General features: G+C 41.5%; 1 protein-coding gene across 2 annotated transcripts in view; it reads right to left on the reverse strand.

Annotated features, from left to right (window-relative positions):
* kcng2 (potassium voltage-gated channel, subfamily G, member 2) overlaps nt 1–24,806 on the reverse strand; it is a 37,848-nt gene that overhangs the window by 6,094 nt on the left and 6,948 nt on the right. The window contains exons 2-3 of one of the 2 annotated variants that reach the window (XM_051955764.1): nt 22,666–22,759; nt 16,440–17,334 (exon numbers count right to left, since the gene is read on the reverse strand). In XM_051955764.1, coding sequence (XP_051811724.1) covers nt 16,440–17,222 — 783 coding nt within the window. In that variant the 5' untranslated portion in view covers nt 17,223–17,334; nt 22,666–22,759. The remainder of the gene's footprint in view (nt 1–16,439; nt 17,335–22,665; nt 22,760–24,806) is intronic. The other variant, XM_051955765.1, reaches the window with a different exon arrangement.

Here is a 24,806-nt window from a genome sequence, read left to right on the forward strand (position 1 = left end):
ATGAGAAAAAGTCTGGGAATTTCAGGGAGGAAAGGAGAGGAAAACCAATATTGGCTCAAATTGACCCGTAACAGGAGGGTTAAATTGCTTCTCTACTTTTGTGAAAAAGCAGGCCAGCAGTGGTTCTAAAGTAAAATAATAATTTAAAAAAGAAGCCTTATATGTGATGATACTGCAGTAATAGAGGCTTGGGTACACCCACCTACAATGGCACCAAAACATACAGCACTTCTTTTCCCCCAACAGAAAGTGTCCCTTGGCTTAGGTCCACAGTAAAATTAAAAGTAACAATAGGGGTGAGCTCTGTACCCGAGCACAGCTAAATATTCCCTGGCCAGCTGCTAGCGAGCCCAGGGTTTGGCTTCATGCACTAATTCTAAAATGTGAAATAATACAGCTAATAGCAGATTGTCAGCTTCATTTTGCAGGGATTTTGAGCCAGACTGGACCAGGTATTTCAGAACAAAAACTGTCTTTGTTCATATTCTCCCTTTTAGAAACATTTGGAAGGATCACTAAAGCTATAATACTTTGCTGAATACAACTAGATTCTGCAAAATATAGATGATATTGAGACTGAGGCACAATCCGATGAAAAAATAAGTGTATTCCCTTTAAATTTTTGCATTTTTTTAACATTTGGACAAGCACATGTGATTCTCTTTTGATACGTTGTCTACAGATAATAGTGATAATAAGTACTGAAACAACACAAATGGAAAATCAGCAAAAATATCAACTGTAACTCAAACCGACTCTTCATCTCTGCTGTGAATCCGTTGTTAAGTCCTCATGCTCCTGTGGCAAATCACAGCATGGCAGTTTTGAAGCTTGATGTGCTGCTGCTGCACAATGATTGAAATTTCAGCAATAATACACCCTCTAACCACATGCTGTCATTTCACATCCAAAGTAATAAGACGCTGAAGCCAAAACAAATACATGTGCCATCCAAACCCTTAAGGAACTCACTGTTTTTCTCATGCTAACCAGTATGTTTCACACTTCCTCTGTCATTCGGTGCTTCCGTGTCCACAAGGGAATCTGTCTGTTTGTGACATGTTTGCAACTGATACCAGCCCTTTCTCTGGGTCTGACCAGCATATTTGTGTTGCTCTCTGTCAGAGGCTTTCTGGCTGAGTGCATTTCCTACTCCCTCCCTCTCCTACTCACTGAACAGCCTCTGGTGTACGCAGATGTACCGCAGAGGATCAAATTAAAAGCAAACAATATGCGTCTCAGCGATCAGGGGACTGTGACCCTGTCACAACTGAAGACAAGCATGCAAACCAAACAAAGCAGGAAGTGACGGCTCACCTCTGATCTGCACAGATTAGCCGGAGTGGCTCTGATTCACCAAACTGCCAGACTTCAAGTGGTGAGCTGGTTGTGTCGTCGGCACGCCCAGGCTTTTAATGGATCTGTTTTCCGCCCTCGTTTGTTCACCTCACTGGGCTTTACTATGTGTGCTGAGTGTCTGTGCATGTATTTGTTCTGCCACCCAGATTGAGTGTCTACACTTTTCACCTGACTTCCAGAAACCATCTGAGTGTGCCTCTTCACGAAGCAAGACTCTTACTACAGACTGGCAGTACGGCTGTTTGCAAAGTATTACGTTTTTAGGGTTAAGGCATTCTCCAAGATTGTGGCATGTACTATATTTAGACAAGAGACTGCATGCAACACGCATTATTTCTGGGTGTTAAATACATGTCAAAATCATCAGGTTGTGGTAGCAGCAGGCTAAGCATGATAATCCAGACAACCATCTGCCCAGCAATGTTTTCCAGCTCCTCTTGGCGATTCTGAGGCATTTCCTGGCCAGATGAGATATAAAATTTCTCCAGTGAGTTTTTGGTCTACCAGAGATTCTCCTGTTAGTTGGATGCAGCAGAAAAACCTCCAACAGAAGGTGCCTGGAGCATCCTGACTAGAGGATGGCGCCACCCCAACCAACTTCTGTCAACACAAAGGAGCAGCAATTCTACCTCAAACTCCTTCACATGCACCTCAGAGTGAGTCCAGAAACCTAACAGAGAAAACGTCCATCCATCCATCCATCCTCTATACACCGCTTTATCCTCACTAGGGTCGCGGGGGGTGCTGGAGCCTATCCCAGCTGACTCGGGGGAAGGCAGGGGACACCCTGGACAGGTCACCAGTCTGTCGCAGGGCCAGAGAAAACATATTTAGCAAATTGTACCCACAGTCTCATGTTCTCAATCACTACACAAAGATAAGTACCAGCATGCTTTTGGGCAGTTGGAGGAAGCTGGAGAACCTGGAGAAAACCCACACATGCCCAGGAACAACATGCAAAGTCCATGCAGTAAGATCCCAGGCCTAGGCCAGGACACGAAACAGGAATCTTCTAGCTGTAAGGCACCAACACTAACCATGAAGCCACTCTGTTGCCCCCAGAAAATACATCTATTTTTTTTACTTACAGTATAGATTTACAATGACAAAGAGGAAAAACAACACAGGTGCTGCTAAAAGGCAACATGCAGACACTCAGGACATGATCACGAGCAGCTTTTCCTGCTTTTTTCTTCTCTCAAGTGTTTGCTTGAACCACAACACACACTAAAAAGTATGTTTTGGCTCAATCATAGAAAAGGGGAGGATGAGGATCAACACTGTGGTTTGGCAAGACTAGCATGCAGCCACTCTCCTCAGCATTTTGAATGGAGTTGGCCTCCCACACAGCAAATGAGACAGTGGATGTGCAGTGCAAGACAAAAAAAGAAATTCAAGAAAGATATATTTGATTTAAGGCTGATTTAAAGTACTTTTTTCATATTAAAGATGAATATTCACAACAAACGCCATGTATTAGGTTATTTGGCTTATTTCAAAGATACTAGTCTTGATTTAATCTTGGTCTTGGTCTTGATTTGATGCACAGTGGATCAGTGGTCAACATTTTCTCCTTGCAGCTAGAAGATCCCTGGTTTTTGTCCCGACCTTCCCGAGATCTTTTAGGTGGGGTTTGCATGTTCTCCCTGTCAATGCGTGGGTTTTCTCTGGATACTCCAGCTTCCTCCCACAGTCCAAAAATATGCTGAGGTTAATTGGTGACTCTAAATTGTCAATACGTGTGAATGTGATTGCTCAGCCCTATATGCAGCCCTGTGATAGACTGGTAATTTGACCATCGCTATTCACAGACAGACATCCACGCTCACATACACTCATACGGCCAATTTAGCATCACCAATTAACCTAACGTGCATGTCTTGTGGGAGGAAGCACCTGCAAGAAATCCTCACAGGCACAGGGAGAGCATGTAAATGGCACACAGGAAGGCTCCAGGTTCAAACCCACAACCTTCCTGCTGGGAGGTGATAGTGCAGCTCTGGGACATGCTACACCCAGATTATTATTATGTGCACGATCATTGAACACAATTAAATATAATGCACTGATGTTTAACAGGCAACGCTTGCATGGGTAGCCTATTATTTTAATTTAGTGACTCAAGACTCAAGACCTTTATTTATCACAAACATAATTATGCATAGTATAATGCGCAGTGAAATGCATTGTGCACCTGTTCCAGACGGAAACAATAAGAATAATATGTGTTAGCATTCTAGCATTTGCACATTAGCACTAAACACAGCGTACTGGACGTGAATGTCATTATAGGAAGAACTTATTGCTGCATCTGTATTTGGTCACAAACTATAGCTGCCTGTTTATAAATTCATGCTAATCAGTTCAATGTAGTTAAAGTTTTTCTACTTTTGAACTGAAGTAAGTGTCACTTTCTTTATTTCCATGAAACATTTTTTTCAGTATGCAAGGCAACCACTGTCTTTCCACTGGCAGAATTGTGAAATATTCACAGTTTAAATGAACTGAAACCTAAACAGTCCATGTGACTGAAGAGACTTGTCCATGTGTTTTTTTTTTTTAGCCCTGTGTCAACCTGCCTATGGTTTAGCTATTCTCCCGGGTCATGCGGGACTAAAACCTCCTTCCCCCAACAGTTACCAATATATTCAATAGCTATTGGTCCTTATTTAACCTGGTACATCTCACCAGTAACACTCGGCCTCATGCCTGTCTTCTGCATAACTAAATGCTGTCAGTCAAGTATATTTTCTCTCCTCATCCTAATTCTTCTCCCACAACTTTAAAACAACTTTCATTCTGTATAAAATCTGTGACACTGAGCTCTGGGTTTGAGATTATTGCATGTAACCAGGACATCTCAGAAAGTGGAGATAGAAACTCTGAGGAGCGAGATGGCAGAGAGACACCAGCCTGAAGGAGAAATGAGGGCAGACAGAAGTCATTTTACACAAATTATAACAAACAGGACAATGTTTACGCTGAGCTAATAGTTTAGTGACCTGCTGGGTGTCTAATAATCTCTCACAATCACCAAATAACAACACCCCATCAGTCATTTCTCCACCTCACCCCTACAGTCCAGCCTGTCGTAGCTCATGCTTCCTCACTGCTTCTGTGTGTTTATGTGAGTTACGACTGCAGCGCTGAATCTTGATTAGCAGTCAAATTATTCGGCTCACACTCAGATTGAATCCTAACATAACCCTGATTACTTTGCCTGGAACTTTGCAAAGATTTTGGTAGTCATCGTTTGCCAAGGAGAAAATGTTCAACTCACCAACAACACAAATTTATTTATGTTTCAGCAGCCTGATGACACCACAGTAACTCACAGAGCGCTGGCCTCAGCCCAGGCAGATCTGCTGCCTGTCAATATGTATTTATTGCACTCAGCTCTTTGGGGTAGGGCAGGAGAACTTTATGACCAGTGTTTCCTACTCTTTACGAGACAAAAATAATTGCAGTCTCTCCACCTGCAGTCCACACATTTCACCATCTCTCAGCTTATGTACATGTTTTTCTCCTGTGTAAAAGTCACTCGCACACATTTGCACACCTTAATGCATCCATTTCACCTGTAACTACTGCTAATGACTTGCAGTGTGTATTTGCACACATTATTGCGTTGTTGGATCTGTACATTTGAAAACGGAATTGCTGGATAGATGGCCATACATTTAAACCTGCAACTACATAAAGACTCTGTCCTAACGCTGTTATGTATATTCTATTCACTGCTGCTGTGACAAGCCAAATTCCCCATGAGGGTCATTACATTTTCATCTAATCTGAGCTTACCTCAAGAACCAATGATATCGATAGCTGGTGCCTAACGAGCACACGCTCTCATTCTCTCTCCCCTTGTGTTCAAACACACCACTATGACTGATAGAAAGCAAAGGAAATGAAGGATGCCTAAGGAAATGAGAAAGGATGGCCTTGTTATAATGCTGCTTTTGGTTGTTTATATTTAGAAATTTGTAAAGAGTACTTTATTGTGATTTAGACGCTCAGTCGTTCCAAATATCTCATATGCCCTTCGAAGTGCTTCAGTAGAAGGCCGCTGGACTTCTTTTGGACTGGACTACTCACTGTTTTAGTTCTTGAGGACCTCTCATCCAAAAGACAGCTTTTTCCTGGGGGGACATCCCAGGTATTGATTCTCTGCCTTCTAATGAAGAATTTAGGATTATCAAGACCCGAATGAGGCCCTTTCGCCTCTCGATTAGAAGATCCCCGGTTCGTGTCACGGCCTTCCTGGGATCTTTCTGCATGGAGTTTACATAGTCTCCCTTTACAGTGTGGGTTTTCTCTGAGTTCCTCCCACAGTCCAAAAACATGCTGAGGTTAATTGGTAACTCTAAATTATCCGTTGGTGTGATTGTTTGTGTCTATGTGTAGCCCTGTGATAGACTGCCCTCCAGCCCTCCTTGTGACCCATAATGGATGGAAGACCTGAATGACAGGCAATCTACATAGAAACTCTGCAGAATTTATTTCCATCAGTACTCATGTGGGCTGAAAATGATTGCCTTAAAAATATTTTTTGAGTGATATTCCATTTGAGCAGAACATTTGGACAAGAGATAAAAGCTCAGCCTTCTGGGAGTCCAAATCCTCTCCATGTTTTGATTAGGTTTTGGCACAACTGTACTCTCATATCCCCTGAGAATGATCAGTCAATATTCTTCATGTTTTCCACACAGCAAAGTAACTTTGTGGTTAGACTGGAAAAAAAACACTTTTAACATATTTGGTGCCAGAGGACACTGTTGCAGTTAATGGCACACAAGACTACTCTAGCTGAAATGTTTACTAATGCAAATGCTTCTATGGAAACAAGAGAAGCATCCTCTAATACTTAAAGTCAACGGCGTTCCCTCTCCACGTGTTGAGAGGCTGTTCAGCTGGGTGTGCTTGCAGCTCCACAGGCAGCAGGAATTAGAGCAAGCACAGCTGGAGCCTTTCTGTTGCAGTAAATAACCAAAGGACAAATAGATTATTTAACCTCTTTTTCACTTGCAGTTTGTTGGTTCTAAATAAACAGTGCACCAGCCGGCTGATGACATGTACACTACTGTTCAAAAGTTTGGGGTCACCCAGACAATTTCATGTTTTCCATGAAAACTCACACTTTTATTCATGTGCTAACATAATTGCACAAGGGTTTTCTAATCATCAATCAGCCTTTCAACACCATTAGCTAACACAATGTAGCATTAGAAGACAGGAGTGATGGTTGCTGGAAATGATCCTCTGTACTCCTATGTAGATATTCCATTAGAAATCAGCCATTTCCAGCTAGAATAGTCATTTACCACATTAACAATGTAAAGATTGGATTTCAGATTCATTCAAATGCTATCGTCATTGAAAAAACTGCTTTTCTTTAAAAAATAAAGACATGTCTAAGTGACCCCAAACTTCTGAACAGTAGTGTAGTATCTATCTACCTGTACTATAACTTTGAAATATTTCCATATTTCAAGCCTGGTATTTGTCTCAGCTTTTTCCTGCTCCAGTCAGGCTGCATTATTGTTTCAACACATTACACTTAAATCAAATGATGTCTGTATGGCCAAAGCTAATAAATCTGCTTTAATCGAGGGGGGGGGGGGGGACCAGATTCCTGTATTAAAGCCTACCTTACCAAGACTATGGCTCTGAAAACCAATGAGCCGCCATTGTTAACATCTCTTTCAGGATGAACACGCTGTCAGAAATAATGGCAGATGGCAGAAATAAATGTCTTCATATCTGAACAGCTTTTATTCTGCACTTCTAACTTTGTAATGACCACAAAACACAATAAAAAGGGAATTTCACCATATGGGTCCTTTATTGATGGCAACGTTAGAAAGGAGGAAACTGCCACTTGACAAGAGTATCAAGAGGGCAGAAGAAGTGGTGACTTTTGGCCTCCCTTAGTTTAACCCATCAGCATTTACCTTAATATGTCCCGCCAGTTCCTGCAGTGGAGTTGAACACTGCAAAGTTGAGTCCTGGTGGGATCACTAAATGCAAATCTTTCACATTACACCAAGTCAACAGATTTTTAGTGAATTTTACAAAACACTGGTACATACAGGTTTAAATCACAGGTAACAAATAAATTCTCTCCACATGGACCAACTTGCAGCTCAATGCTTGCTTTGTTGTTGTCAAGCTAATTGGATTTTTTATGGCACAAATGTTAGAAATGAGCTGTATGGTGGCTTGATGGTTAGCACTTTCGCCTTGCAGCTACAAAATCTCCGGTTCACATCCCCGCCTTCTGGGAATCTTTCTGCATGGGGTTTGCATGGTCTTCCTGTAAATGCGTTGGTTTTCTTTGTGTTCTCTGGCTTCCTTTCGCAGTCGAAAAACATGCTGAGGTTAATTGGTGATTCTAAATTCTCCGTAGGTGTGAATGTGAGTGTGATTGTTTGCCTCTATGTGTAACCCTGTGATAGACTGGTGACCTGTCCAGGGTGTCCCCTGCCTTCACCCTAAATCAGCTGGGATAGACTCCAGCCCCCCTGCCACCCTAATGAGGATTAAGCGGTGTGTAGACAATGGATGGATGGATGTTAGAATTGACATTATGAAACTTAAACCGCTAAATAAATCAAAAAATAAATGTAAGCTTTTGCTGCTGTTGTGCTTCAACTGAGAAGATTAGAGTGTCCTGATTGCTTTTTGTGTGTTTACAGCAAAATTGTATTGCCATATAAAGATGCTAATGCACATCCAATCTCTGGACATTACATTCTGAACCTAATTGTATTAACAGTTCTTGCATAAAACATGACATATTCCCTCTATAGGAAAGTAGGAAAGAAATCACTCCACCACCCAACTGGAATTATTCACCAAACACTGCGTGAGAAGCACAAATCATGACCACCATGATGGATTGTACATTTCTCTGGGCACGAACAGCAGTGTGTCTAACTCACCGTCAGCAGAGAATGAGTGATGTGCGCCTCCTATTTTCAGCACAGACTAAGACAAAATTATCTCTGTTTTCCTACAGCATTTGCCCACATTTCTCTTCCTCATGCCCACACTCTGGTCTGGCTCCCTGCTCCCTGTGATGATATATGGCCAGAGTAGGGCTGTACTTTAAAGTGGCTGGATTTACATCACAATGGCGTGTATGGTGCTGTGAGGTATGAGCAGAGTCATTGAAAGGTTAGATCCACAGCCCAGGCTCTCGCAGGAGATATATGGGACAAGAACACAGTTTTCAAAGATGCTTATGTGAACAGAGTAAGCAATTCTGAAGGAAGCAATCGACAAAACACTTGAGATGTTTAATCCCCTATTCATCCAGAGAGCGTGGACGGGGAACCATAAAATGTGAAATGCAATATAGCTTTATCTTTTTTTTCTTTGCATGTGTGTCAGAGAGACAGAGGGGGAGAGAAAAATCTCTCAGACACTGAATGTTTCTCTAAGAGCCACATTAGATTAGACAGACAGGCTAAGTGCTTCCCATCGCAGACCGCTCCTTAAAAACTTATGGTTTCTGCTAAAGTCTGGCTCAAGTGACAGTGCACGGCTCCTTCCTGGCTTTAGGTTGCATTATCCTCCTGCTTAGCGGTGGAGCATGACTTCATTTCGGGCAAATAAAAATGTTATGGTGTTTCATACCTGAGCTAGAACTAATTTTCACTCTGTAATCAAAGTTGAAGGTTGTCAAAGCTGCCAGAATTAATACTTTTTGTTTCAACAATAGGTCTCATGACTTGTTTGTGAAAGGGGCCCATTGCAGTGGAAGCGACTGTCAACTTACTTAGCAGCAACGCTCAGCTTTACTGAGCATTTTAGCATCTTTTATCCCATTGTTTCAGTTTTACAGGCTGCAATTTCTGTGTTTTGGTTCAGTCTTACAGGTCTCACTGTGCCTATAGTTGGAAGTGTTTTTTTGTTCAAAAGACAGGGTTAACAAATAGCTTAAAAATAGACCCTTTAATGACTCACGTCACGAATGACGTCACAGCTTTAGCTGGAGGCAAAAGAGGAAGCCCGCAGCCGGACCGAAAGGCAAAAGACTGCGGGACTAGGCTCTATCAACTTTTCTAAAATGTCGTCCTGCTGTGTTTTTGGATGCCAGAACAGGAGGAATGACATTGGCGAACGCAAATTAAAGTTTTATAGGATTCCACCGAACACTCGTGCTCAGAGGGAACGAAGACAGTTGTGGTTAAATGCACTGAGGCGAAAAGACTGGACAGAGACGATCAGCTGCAGTCAATTCCAGCCATTTTCAGTACAAAAAATCGCTAATATTCTATTTGTAAATAAAAATATTCAATTCAATTCAATTCAGCTTTATTCCAGACACTGGGTCCAAATACACACACCATAAGAACAAGGACACAACAAGACACAGAAAAAAATACAATCAAAAACAATAACCTGTTAAATATGACGAGAAATACAGGGAATATTGGACGCGCATCGCGAGGTGCATTTCCTTGAAAACGACCGATTCGTGGATTATATACCGACTTCAAGACATGTTTTGGACAAAATAGTTTACTGGCTTGTGTCGTCTGGATGTCCAAGGTTAGCTTATGGCCGTTTTTGTGGAATATTTTCATCTGTGTGTAATAATGAACCCGGAAATGTGAGTCGCGCTGTGTACGTTGAAGCTGTGTAGAGAGAAAGGATGGATGGATATTCGTTGTTTGTCGGACAAATGTGTTTATATTACCCGCTGTGGTAATCACATCTGAAAGTGGTTTATACTGGCGGATTCATGAGAATCTAAGCTTTCCATCGGCGTATAGTGTTTATATAATCGCGTTTGCAGCCTTCGGACATTCTTTAAATTCCTATGCAAATTAGTAAGTGTACCACCGGCGGTACACTTAAATTTAACGGGTTAAAAATGCTCGAGTTTGCAGCGCAAACTCCCAGCGCAAACTAAATACTCCCAGTCCTGCTTGACTTCTCGCTCCGCTTTTGCCTCCAGCATAAGCCCCGCCCACAAAAAACGTCACAATATTTGTAAACAAATAAAGGGTCTATACGGTCGCAATTAATGGCTAAAAGCTATGGCTATTACCATTGAGCGCCTATACAGAGGTAGAGCGAAAGTGAATATAGACCTCAATTTATTCAGAAACACAACTGCAAAAAAAGATAACATTGAATTATTTCTTTATTTATTTTTTGTTGATGTTGCTGGATATAAAACATCACTAAATGTTGTCTATATTGACCCCGATAGCAAGCAGCTATTTTAAGCAAAAAAAAAAAAACTTTTCAAGCCCACTCTTTGCTAACTGTTCAGCATCCACTGATGTTATGAAGTATCTCAAGTTTCTAGTGAACATAGTGGACCATTTAAAGCTTTGAATCCACATATTTGAAGCTACGCAGTATCATACAAATGAAAGACAAGGTCAAGGTTTAGCTTAGCTGTGAATTATACCGACTGGCTTGAAGACCACTTGTGCCATCGAGGTGAACACAGACATACATGTTCAGAAACTTAACCAAATAAATGATAATGATAATTTATGTCTACTTGATATATAATAAGCTTGCTAACAGTTTGCAAATGATCACCACTGATACAGTTTTCACATACAGCAGGTGACTGTTTCTTTTTTCTTAAAAAAAAAAACTCTTAAAAGCAACTGTATTCTTTCTGCACAGCTGCTGACTATCAGAGTTTGCATCTACTGAACAGAGCGGCTCATTTAGCAGCTAAAGAGTCAGATATTCCCTCAGGAGTTGGTGGATAACACAAAGCTAAAAGCTAAGAGTTATAATACAGGGTTTATGTTTGTTAGCTGGTCTGAAACAACACTCAATTAGCGGTGCTTCATATCTGCTGAATGTGAGCAGCTGCCACATTACTAAATCAAAATCAGAATGTAAATGTGTTAACAGTGGCCAAAAAGTCACTTTTTGGAAATTTTAAACATTTTTTTTAATATTCAAGGCAAAAGCAGTGGCTTTTGGCATCAGAAGTTTTTGAATAGCAAATTCTGTGGTATCAAATCATTGTAGGATTAGACAGGTTTGGGGTCACAAATCTCACATACGCAAATCAGCCACAACATTAAAACCACTGACAGCTCTGGTGAAAGGTGAAAAACATTGATTACTTCATTACAGTGGCATCACAGTGTGGAGGCAGCAAGTGATCAGTCTGTTCTTAAAGATTATGTGCTGGAAGCAAAAAAAAAAAAAAAAGGGCAGCGTGACGCTCTGAGAAACTTTGACAAGGGCCAAATTGTGATATCTTGACAACTGGGTCAGAGCATCTCCAAAGCAATAGCTCCTGTGGGATTTTCCCTGCATGCAGTGATTGATATCAACCAAAACTGGGTCAAGGAAGGACAACAGGTGAACCTGGGACAGGATCATAGGCACCTATAGCTCACAGATGCATGTGGGGAGCAAAAGCACATCAGGTTGGTCTGAGTTTTTTGTGGAAAGACTTAGCCTTCAAATTCCCCCAATCTCATTTTAACCAAATATCTACAAAATGTGTCTGGAAGAACAAGTCAGATTCGTGGAGGTTTCTCCTTACAACTTCCAGGATTCAGAGGATCTGCTGCTAACTTCTTTGTGCCAAATACCACAGGGCACCTTCAGAGTTCTTGCAGAGTCCATGTCTCAATGGGTCAGAGTGTTTTGGTGACAGAAGGGATGGTGATGTTACTCAGATGGTTTTAATGTTGTGGCTGAGTGGTGTGTACAAGAATATATTGCAATCTCGAAATGGGTGCCAAAGAGCATCATCATTTCATTAGTTTCATTAGTATAGTGAGGATCTGCGCACATGTAAATGGTTGGCTATCAAAGCTAATGGATATTAGGATGCTCAGTAATGGAAGAGGATGAGTGGGTGGACTCGACTGTAAGAGATGTTGTAATTAACAGAAGCAATTCACAGAGTTAAGTTGAACTCCATGGAAGTGTTCAGTGACACACATGCTTAGTTTGACATTGACATTAGTACAGACAATGCAGGAGGTAAAACCCACTCACAGAATCCATACATCTGTTTTCAGAACCAGGCTAAACTCTCCTCCAAAAATGGGAATGAGGAGAGGAGAGGCTCTACAGACAATTCTGTCTGACACCTCAGTGCAAACCACAACAGCTCCATCGCACCTTCATTTTTCCTTTTACAATAACTGCGAGAAAATGTTTTGTCTCGTTGTTAATTTGTGTGCAACCTGCCCAGTTACATCCGTTGTTAAACCTGTAAACAAAAGTGCACTCACAATACTTTAAGGATAAACTTTTAGCAATGCGTCACTTCATATTTCAAGACTTTTAAGTACCTGGTTTTAATTTCTTTCCATGGTCTTTCTTGTGGTTAAGAATATGTGAAGAAGCGGAACATTCCCTGAACTCCGATCATGTTGATATGGTAAGTTTTCCAAGAATGACACGGCCACCTCATTATACCATAAACCTTGTATTTTGGGGTAGCCTCCCATAGCTGGTTCAAATAGGTTTCCCACTCCTAATGAATCACCACCACGGTTCTCTCCATGGAGGAGCGACACATTTCAGGAATCTCTGGGTGGTTAATTGGTGTCACAGAGACACTGTTTTCAGCTGTCCGCAGTTTGAAATATAGTGCACCCTTAATCATTTCTCCACTGATTCAAATAATTAAAGCTGGGGATTGGTAAAGGTGCAAAATGACAGACAACACTTAATTGAACATAAGATGAGGTTATGTTAAAGAGGGTCTTCATTGAGCTTTTCCAATTAGTTTTCCTGATTGACTTTCCCTTTGAAGTGGTCCCACTCCCTCCACAGCCTCACTGATGAAGATATGCAGTATCTTTGACAGAAGAAGAAGCTGCAGGGTGTTTTTCCTACCATACTTTGGTCTGCCGATGTCACTCAAGAGGCGATACAAAGGCGATAGAAAGACACTGATCTCCAAGGCTTTTCTTAAGTCTCACTGACAAAAGCGGACATGAAAAGGCTCCGTAGAAGGACGTCATCAGCTTTAATATGCTTTTTTGCTCCACTTGTCATGGACCGTGACAACATGTGTAGTTAGTGGGAACAAAAGCCTGAGGTACAAATATTTTTCTTCCTGCAAGATGAAAGCTAAAGGCAGCCACAAGTGGACATGCTCTGATTTCACTTTCAGACCTAATTAGAGGCCAGAGACTATAAAGCATAAGTATCATCATGTTCAGAAACTTCTACCTAGCAAGTTGAAACTTTGGCACATTACAGCCGTGATTTACAATACAGGTCAAACATCTGGACACACCCTCACACTTAATGTTTTTTCTTTAATTTCATGACTATTTATGTTGTAGAGTCTCACTGAAGGCATCAAAACTACAAATGAACACATATGGAACTTGACCGATAATGTAATTAAAATTGCCAGTACAGTTTTTGCTGTGACCATATATAGAGTCTTTGCAAGTCAAGGAAGCATTTGGTATAGACCCTTTATTTGTTTACAAACATTGTGACGTTTTTTGTGAGCGGGGCTTATGCTGGAGGCAAAAGCGGAGCGAGAAGTCAAGCGGGACTGGGAGTATATAGTTTGCGCTGGGAGTTTGCGCTGCAACCTCGAGCATTTTTAACCCGTTAAACTTCAGTGTACCGCCGGCGGTACACTTACTGATTTGCATAGGAATTTCAAGAATGTCCGAAGGCTGCAACGCGATTATATCAACACTATACGCCGATGGAAAGCTTAGATTCTCATGAATCCGCCGGTTTAAACCACTTTCAGATGTGATTACCACAGCGGGCAATATAAACACATTTGTCCGACAAACAACGAATATCCATCCATCCGTTCTCTATACACGGCTTCAACGTACACAGCGCGACTCACATTTCCGGGTTCATTATTACACACTGATGAAAATATTCCACAAAAAACGGCCATAATCCAACCTTGGACATCCAGAAGACACAAGCCAGTAAACTATTTTGTCCAAAACATGTCTTGAAGTCGGTATATAATCCACGAATCGGTCATTTTCAAGGAAAAGCACCTAGCGATGCGCGTCCAATATTTCCTGTATTTCTCGTCATATTTTTTTTATTTACAAATAGAATATTAGCGATTTTTTGTACTGAAAATGGCTGGAATTGACTGCAGCTGATCGTCTCTGTCCAGTTTTTTCGCCTCAGTGCATTTAACCACAACTGTCTTCGTTCCCTCTGAGCATGAGTGTTCGGTGGAATCCTATAAAACTTTAATTTGCGTTCGCCAATGTCATTCCTCCTATTCTGGCATCCAAAAACACAGCAGGACGACATTTTAGAATAGTTGATAGAGCCTAGTCCCTCAGTCTTTCGCCTTTCGGTCAGGGCCGCGGGCTTCCTCTTTTGCCTCCAGCTAAAGCTGTGACGTCATTCGTGACATGGGTCATTAAAGGGTCTATTGTTTTTGGTAATTATATAATTTGGTAAATGGGCTTTTGTCCATTCTTTATGTGGTGTTATAATGCGATTAGCTCATGAGCATAAAGACTTTTTATTGCAAATGATTTGGTTTTGCTGCCTTTGATTGCTAATAATCAGAATGTGCCCTGGAATAAACTGCAGTTGTATGTCCAATCACTAATCGTTCACAGAATAAAGTCTACATAAAGAGTATGTAACTGAATATTGATGACACATACTTAAACAGAATGATGTCATGGATAACAAATTAGCATATGGAAAGTCCCAAAGAAAAAAAACTGACCTTATTCTTTCGATAAAATACAAAACAACAATTAGTTAATTTTAGACCCATTTTTACAAAACCAAACCAGGCTCGTTTCAACCAGTTTTTATGCTAAGCTAGGCTAACCAGGCACCAGCTCAATAAAGACGAACAAGACGTGCGCTTTTACCTCTCAAAAAGAGAGTGAATGTGCATATTTCCTGAACCACTTTTCCCAAGAATTAAGATATTTTGTCCTGTTTTTCTAGTTTGCATATTCTCAGAATCTCATTATTCCACCAAAATACCAAGACACCACACACAGTGTACAGTTAAAATCCATCTCTTTAAATGAGGCATCAAAAAGGACATGGCACACAATATAAATAAATGTATTCCCATTTACTGTGTTCACTGGTCAGCTGGTCTAGAGAAGGTTTGCGAAAACAAGCTTTAACTGTACAGATTAGGACTTCATGGCTACAATTTGCATAATCATGGTCTTATATAACAATAATGAGCTTATTTCATATTCATTTGAGCTTATTTCATATTCATTTTTGGAAGCAGGTCAAGTAAAATCATCTGCATGGGGAGAATATCTGCGGGATTTTGCAAATACAGGACTGAAGCCCACATCCATTTATTCATTTAAAGATGTGTGAAAACATAGCCTTTTTTATCATCTTCTTGTTGAGGATGCTGTCAATTATTGCACATATAGGAGAACATGGACCTCATGTTGCTATGAAGGAATGTATGTAGAAACAAACAGTGGGGGGACTCACACAACAACGTGCTATTCATGTGAAGGGAGAGGAAGCCTTGTCGTTCCAGAGCCTTCGCCTTCTGTCTGTGTCACGATGATTTACAATAAAGCGCAGAAAGACACAGTATGTGGGCTGCTGCATCAACATAATCTGAATTCTACTGCAGCTGCTGTGAGGCACGCACAGCCTTGAGGCTATATTGAAAAAAAAGAGAAAGGAATCCTGTGACTGGGTTCCCTTACCTTCATACTTACATAGTGTTAAGTCAGAACTGTGGTTTTTCTCATGAAAATATGTTTAGCATAATGTTTTGGAAAGTTTCTTCCTGCAGTTAGACGCCACTGGGATGCAATGTTGAATTGCATGTAGTAACACTCTGTGGGACCCATAATTCATAGCTACTGTCTGCTTTATTGCTTTTCTGAAACTGGAAATGAATCCTTTCTGATCATTTACAATTCAGATATGCCACTTTCTTGTTTAATTATGTTTTCTAAATGATTTTGCTGTCCAATGCTGCTGATTTTGCTGAAAAAAATCCATTATTTCAAAAAGTGTCATTCCAGAGACTAAATAATTAGTCTGGACTTTCTGGGTAATTTAAACCTGTAGATAAGAAACTGTAAGACAAGTTATTAGTGAAGAGAACTCACCCTTTCCTCCTCCTCTCTGAGGTCAGGCATGGTGCTGACACACAGCGTCACAGCAGTGATGGCTACAAATATCACCGACAGACAGGCGAAGATCTTCCCCGGCAGACCAGAGTGGGGGTTCTCCACCATGTCCCTCAGCCTCCGCATGCAGCCCCCCGTAAAGGTTTCTTCTGGTCCTCCTGGAGGCTGCTGACTCTCCTCGCAGGACTGCGGTGAGGTGAGCTCGGCCTCCTCGTCCTCCAGCCTCTGCTGCTCCTTGAACTCCTCCTGCCTGAGCCTCAGCTTCCTGAGGCAGCACCAGTCCAGGTTGTTCTCCTCCACCCCCCAGTACAGCAGCTCCTCCTGGAAGGACAAAGCGCACATCTCCCTCAGCAGCCGCAGCTTCCCTGCTGCCAAGAAAGTCACAATGATGCGAAAAGCAGACGGGCTTCGGTCGAAAAAATACTCATTACGGCTGCCGTCATAGTCATCACACACGTCCATGATCTCGGCTTCGTTGCTGCAGCTGCGCAGTTTTCCCAGTCGGGTCAGAGGGAACTCATCCAGCGTGGACCAGGGGATGTGGTACTTGATGCCCCCCACATTGATGATGGCTGCCCCGTCTGCCAGGCCCATCTCAGCTCCATCTTGCTGGCGGGGTTGAGGCTGGAGCAGGAGCTGCGCTCGCTTGTAGAACAAACCTTTCTTGGATGTGACCTCTTGTGGGTTCTCCACACGCTTAAAGCGGAAGGTGGGGAACTGGTGTTCGGTGCTGCCAGCCAGGAAGGCCACCTCCTGGTACATCCCTGCAACTCTGCTGGGGGACCCTGTCCTGCACAATGCGATTTGTGGGGAGCTTCACCAGGAATGTGAGGTGGCAGGGAGCTGTTCACCCATTCAGCAGCACAGCACGTCTCTGTAGGACGGAAGAGATAAATAAATGTTTCAGTTATATTACAGATCTTTTACTGTAAGGATTGAAGGTCTGGATCCAGTCCAACCAATCCAAGTTATATCACAACATGTACTGTAGTGTAATATTTTCTGGATGTGATACTAAAAGTAAAAGTTGATATAATTATGGCAAATGCTATTAAAACTGAAGATTACAGTTCCGATGTATGTATGAACTGCATAATAATGAAGATTCTAGTAATCACTGGTGTTTTGGTGATATTGTGTGTGTCTGTGGAGGACACACACACAGCTGGAAGATTATAAAGTAAAACATGTATTTTGGTGTAAAGATCAATCATATGCTTTCTAGAAAATAATATATGAAGTACTCAAACATAATGATGTAACTGTAAGGCAATATAACTTCTTAAAGAGGTGCATAAGGAACTTAACAACACATAATGGTATAATATGCATGAACTCTGTCACAAAACAATAGGAGTAAGATGCACAGGGGGGATGAAACAAAAGTCTGAACATACCTGGACGTGTTCTCTGTAAAGCATGACCTAATGACAATATAATGTCCTCTGTAGGGTGTGATCTCAGGGTGAAATATGATAACCTGATGCCAAGATCTGACCAATAGATTTAGAAAAGCATAATGGTGTCAAAACTGTCTATCAAAAAAATGCCCTATAGGCGTGGTAGAAATGACCAACTTTCACAGCATAACAGCTCAGTATCTCAGTTTTTTCTCAATGGGAATAAATCACGTCTAGGGAATGCTCCTGGGTTTTTTGTCGACAAAATAAATCCTGCTGTCCTCAATTGCTGACTTCTCCTAGTGATTTTATTGAAGATCTTAAAAGAAGCTTTTTAAAGATTTGAACACAGGCAAGTCTTAGACTCTGGCCCATGATTTGAGACTTCGGTTCCTCATCAGTACCAAAAAAAAGTTACAACTTCTGTTGCTTACAGAAAACAACATTCACAGACACATGGTGCAGGGATGAAGCAGGGGGAGACAGCTGTAGAAACCAAGGTGAGGGAAGTTAATGTATTTATAGTAATATACACAATACAGACAACTAATTGCATGCAAGAAGGAATAACAAGCACACAGAGAAAAAGAAGGAATAAAGCTTATACAGGTTAGTGTGACTGACTCAGAGTGTGTGGTGTACAAACATGACACGGACCTCTTAAGTAGGGGCTCAGGGCTCCTGGTCAGTTTACCATATTAGCATAAGATTTATTTGGAGGTGTTTTCATGAAAATCACTGGCAAAATGTGTTTTGCAGCATGTGAATTCATTTTTGTATCTTGACTGTTTTTCAATTAATCAGCTGTGTGTGAAGTACCGCGTCCAACCTTGAATAATCTTGATACCTATTTTGTTGCACAGCACCTTTTAAAAAGATGGAACCAACTTACTCAAGCGTTTGGCTTGAGAAATACACTGCATTGATAGTTGGAACCAAATGTTACAACTAAGAGAACAATGACATTGTATCCATGTAGTTATCAATCTTTTTGACTGATAAATAGATAGATTTGCAACTTTTCCTGGAACTATATTAAAGCAGTAGGTCATAGAAAGTAACTTTAGGCGTTTATGGGTAACAGAGATGTGCACGTTGCTTAAATCAAATTGTTGATTGGTTATTCTTAGTATATTTTTTTCATTTTTTAGCCAAAACAAAAAATGTGTTAATATAAAAATATATATATACCGTGCCTTGCGAAAGTATTCGGCCCCCTTGAACTTTTCAACCTTTCGCCACATTTCAGGCTTCAAACATAAAGATATAAAATTTTAATTTTTTGTCAAGAATCAACAACAATTGGGACACAATCGTGAAGTGGAATGAAATTTATTGGATATTTTATACTTTTTTAACAAATAAAAAACTGAAAAGTGGGGCGTGCAATATTATTGGGCCCCTTTACTTTCAGTGCAGCAAACTCACTCCAGAAGTTCAGTGAGGATCTCTGAATGATCCAATGTTGTCCTAAATGACTGATGATGATAAATAGAATCCACCTGTGTGTAATCAAGTCTCCGTATAAATGCACCTGCTCTGTGATAGTCTCAGGGTTCTGTTTAAAGTGCAGAGAGCATCATGAAGACCAAGGAACACACCAGGCAGGTCCGAGATACTGTTGTGGAGAAGTTTAAAGCCGGATTTGGATACAAAAAGATTTCCCAAGCTTTAAACACCTCAAGGAGCACTGTGCAAGCAATCATATTGAAATGGAAGGAGTATCAGACCACTGCAAATCTACCAAGACCCGGCCATCCCTCTAAACGTTCACCTGGAACAAGGAGAAGACTGATCAGAGATGCAGCCAAGAGGCCCAGGATCACTCTGGATGAACTGCAGAGATCTACAGCTGAGGTGGGAGAGTCTGTCCATAGGACAACAATCAGTCGTACACTTCACAAATCTGGCCTTTATGGAAGAGTGGCAAGAAGAAAGCCATTTCTCAAAGATATCCATAAAAAGTCTCGTTTAAAGTTTGCCACAAGCCACCTGGGAGACACACCAAACATGTGGAAGAAGGTGCTCTGGTCAGATGAAACCAAAATCAAACTTTTTGGCCACAATGCAAAACGATATGTTTGGCGTAAAAGCAACACAGCTCATCATCCTGAACACACCATCCCCACTGTCAAACATGGTGGTGGCAGCCTCATGGTTTGGGCCTGCTTTTCTTCAGCAGGGACAGGGAAGATGGTTAAAATTGATGGGAAGATGAATGGAGCCAAATACAGGAGCATTCTGGAAGAAAACCTGTCGGAGTCTGCAAAAGACCTGAGACTGGGACGGAGATTTATCTTCCAACAGGACAATGATCCAAAACATAAAGCCAAATCTACAATGGAATGGTTCACAAATAAACGTATTCAGGTGTTAGAATGGCCAAGTCAAAGTCCAGACCTGAATCCAATCGAGAATCTGTGGGCAGAGCTGAAGACTGCTGTTCACAAACGCTCTCCATCCAACCTCACTGAGCTCAAGCTGTTTTGCAAGGAAGAATGGGCAAGAATTTCAGTCTCTCGATGTGCAAAACTGATAGACATACCCCAAGCGACTTGCAGCTGTAATTGCAGCAAAAGGTGGCGCTACAAAGTATTAATGCAAGGGGGCCGAATAATATTGCACGCCCCACTTTTCAGGTTTTTATTTGTTAAAAAAGTTTAAAATATCCAATAAATTTCGTTCCACTTCACGATTGTGTCCCACTTGTTGTTGATTCTGGACAAAAAATTAAAATTTTATATCTTTGTTTGAAGCCTGAAATGTGGCGAAAGGTTGAAAAGTTCAAGGGGGCCGAATACTTTCACAAGGCACTGTATGTTTTGTTTATGCTTCAGCACTTTTTATTGTTTAGTTGGCTATCTGGTCTGCTTGAAGCTGTTGAGTGTGTGCATTAAAATCCTCCAAGACAAATATCACAAAGTGGTTGCCGGAGTTATTTCAATTATGCATAAATTTATGGAAAATGCTGAAATGTGTTGTGCTCATCCAGTCACAGAACTTTCATCCATATTTTACATGAAGAACCATTTTCAATACTGCCTGCCCTTGCTCTGTTTTTTTTTCTGCTTTTTTTAAGCTCAATGTTTTTTTTTTTATTATCCCTTAATGTTATCTCTATAATAAGATTTTAAAAGGGCAAAATGCTCTTAATTTACACCAGAATACAGGAAACAGGATCAATAATTTAAAAAATTTTCTGGGGGAGGACCCCAGACCCCATGTCAGCATGACCATCCCGCACAAACCAAATCTCTCTAAAGTCTGGTCACAAGTTGGCAGCCCTGTAACCAGTAGTGGTGCAACGGATCATCGTTCAGCTGTGATCCATACGGATCGCTCTCCACGGTTCGGAACGGACGTGATCTGCGGATTGGTTGATGGAAAAAAGTTGTACGTGGTCATGTGGAAAGTGCATTTTTAATCCACACGAGCTGAGTGCTGCGGTAGTCATGGCTAGCGGAGGAGCAGAGGAACTTGGAAAAACCTTCTGCGTCATTTAAGTCGCCCGTATCGGAGCATTTTGGCTTCCCTGTAAAATATAGTGAAGATGGAAGAAAGGTGGTGGACAAAACTATAACGTGTGTCGCCGCTGTGGCACGACAAAGCCGTATGAGAGTGGAAATACATCGAGCATGGCCACCCATATGAAGTGGCGTCACCCAGATGTTTCGGTGACAGGAGCCAAGACCAAGACTGCTCAACAATCGCTTATCACAGTGACATTTAAACAGCCCCTTGCTGCAGAGTCCGACCGGGCTAAAGCTATTCCAAAAGCTATTGGGGTGTTTATAACTGCAGACATGAGGCCATATTCCGTGGTGCAAAGCACAGGGTTTAAACATAATGTGCTTGAACCACGTTAGGAGATCCCATCGTGCACTCACTTCAGTGAGAAAATGGTCTTTTTTTTCCGGTCTGAAAATTGATCCGATCTGTGACTCAAAACCGCGAAACGATTTGAACCATGAGTTTTTTGATCCGTTGCACCCTACTAACCAGATACTACACCTGTCAGTATAGTCACAGTTAATGCATTTCTACCATAGGAGCTTTACTACTACTACTACGATGTGAAATCAAGGCATTTATACAGGAGAAGACTTGTGAAGAGACCTACCAGACTGTTGCTTCCACACTCTGATTCCAATCTGGATACTAACATAAGATGAGACTTGAGGTTCTACTTTAAATTTTTATTAAGGTTGTAAACATTTTTGACCTGCTGTGCACAGAAAATGATGTAGTGAGACAGCTGATGTTTTTCTAATCTTCAAATTGGGCTCATCTTTGCAGGATTTTATGGGATGGTGGAAATGCAGATAATAAAGTGCTGAAGGAATCTTTTTTCTTGGAAAGTCTCCAAGTTCTTGGGGATTTTGGTGGAAACAAAGCTACAGTCACTAAAGTGCTTCAGTCAAACATTTTACAAAGAAATGCAGATTATTTTTCCCGTGTACTTTCTGCTACCAGGCCATCAGACTGGAGGCTTTTTGCTCTGCTTTCAGATGAGAACTTTCAGATCAGCTATAAACATTTTAGAAGAGGTTGGATGACCCCTCATAGTAGCTACTTTCATTTTTTTTCAAATAGATCCATCCATTCATTATCTATACACCATTTAATCCTCCTTAAGGGCTGGAATCTATCCCAGCTGATTTAGGGTGAAGGCAGGGGACACCCTGGACAGGTTACCTGTCTATCATAGGGCTACACAGAGACAATCCCACTCACATTCACACCAACAGACCATTTAGAATCACCATTTGGCCTCAAGTAAATCTCTGACATTAAATGTCACTTACATGTCCAGTCCAGCTGAGTATCATATCTTCAGGCTGTGAGTAGACACCCAGTCACCATCCAGCGTCATGTCTTTTAACTTGTTTTCTAGATTGACTGGAAACAGAACACAGGCAAACAGTCTTTTAAAAAAGACTCACAATTCAAGATAGTTTCAAATTTTAGATGAGGAAGTCAGAAACATGTTCTTTGAAGTCTAACTGCAATGGAAGCTCAGAGAAAAGCAACTTGATGTCATGCTGCGGCTCAAATCCAACGCAAAGAAATTATTAGGGGGGTTTTTTCATCACCAAACTGTCGAACAAAGTCCTCTTCAACATACTGTAGGAAACGTACACCAGCATGCAGACCAAATCACAGCACCCACAGCTTAATATGAAGAAAAGCAGAGTCTCAGCTGCTATATGGAACACATGACATTAACATGTGTTCAATATTTAATCCATGTGCTTAGGCTTTGTTTATTTTTTTATTTTATATGGACACCGTGTCATACGGGCAGTGTGAGCAGGGGCGTCATCTTGCATAAATACCAATTTTGAATGTCTGTTAAAGATTTTCCGTTCAGTCACAGGTATCGATTTTTTCCTCCTGGCCAAAATTGGAAGTGGTACCTTCTCTACAATGTTGCTGGTATAACATTGTGCATTAACAGTGGTACCTTGAGGCACAATGTGCAGCTCTGAGAGACATGAAGCAGTGTCAGAAATAAACAGAGCGGGCATTTATCAGAGAAAATTCATTTCTCCCAGTCTTTTGAAGTCAGAGTTATGTACTTCTTTGCCAGTCTCTTCTCCTTTTGCAATTTCGTGAGTCGCTGGCTACATTGCCTCTTGTAAGCTTTCAGCCCCGATGTTTCTGTTAAATAATGATGCACATTGCTCTTAGAAACATCTTCTCGTGACTGGTGTCTTGTACCCTTGGCCTTTCTCATTAAATCCTTGGCTCTTGCAGTTAGGTCAGATGGACATCCTGAGCGAGACAAGTCTTTGAAGGATCCTCCTTTGTTGTACTTTGGCCACCACTTCTGCACCCAATGAATACTTCTGCCAAGGGCTTGAGCTTCCTGCTGACCAGTTTTTCCTGTATTTTGAAGGGTTGTGGATAGAGGTACGGACCCGTACCCGTAGCCTGTGGACTACAGATACGGAACTTGCCATTTGCCAATCAGATACACGAGATCTGGTCACGTGACTCCCGGTAGACGCTAGCGGTACGGACCCGTAGCATCGGTACTACAGGTACGGACCCTAAACCTGACCCTAACACTAACCCTAACCTTAACCTTTGCTTACCTTTCAACAGTTTGCAGTGGTTAGCAGCTTCTTGACTCGCGAGACTCGCGTACGGGTCCGTTTCTGTCTGGCAAATGGAAAGTGCCGTATCCGTAGCCTGTGGGCTACGGGTCCGGGTCCGTATCTGTAGACACTACCATTTTGAAGAGTCATGGTCTGTGCATGAATCTCAGACTTTGAAAGAGTAGCTTTTCTACCTTTATTCTTGGTCACGGTGACAACTGAGACCTGACAGTTTGACCAGACAAATGACCAAACAGTACCTGATTGACCAGGTGGAAGCCATTTTGGTGACAAACAATCAAACATGTTGTCCAGTGGGGAGAAGGACCATTTGGGACACGATGCACATCTAATAGTGTCAGAGCCTTTTTATTCACAGATAACAGAATGACTTTCAGATGTACTGCATGTGTACCTGTTTCTATAGAGAAAACATTACCCTGCACTTGTAAAACCTTTCTGAACAGATTTACCCAGAATCTATCGCGATCAAGCGAAAACATGCCTGCTTTGAGGAGGTCCTGATGGATTTTTCGGCTCAATCGAGACACTGATGTTCGACTCCCTGCTGCTGTTGCTGAATCAGAACAGAGTCATCAGACAGAGAAACATGTCAGTCTGTGTGCATGTCTTTTTTCATTCTCTGAAAAACTCCTCAGATCCAGTGAAACATTTTAAAAGTTGTGTTTTCTTTACAAGCAGAGACATTTCTTGTGTTATTTAGCATGTGTATCTGGATAAGCATTCCAGATAAGTGTAGCAACAGGCCAGCCACTGATCCTTTGCTTGCGAATGACGGCTGTACTGGGCCTGAGGCAGTTCAGCGGATGTAGGGAGGCTCGCAG

Source organism: Acanthochromis polyacanthus, chromosome 11 (assembly GCF_021347895.1).
Source record: "Acanthochromis polyacanthus isolate Apoly-LR-REF ecotype Palm Island chromosome 11, KAUST_Apoly_ChrSc, whole genome shotgun sequence".
NCBI classification, from domain to species: Eukaryota; Metazoa; Chordata; class Actinopteri; family Pomacentridae; genus Acanthochromis; species Acanthochromis polyacanthus.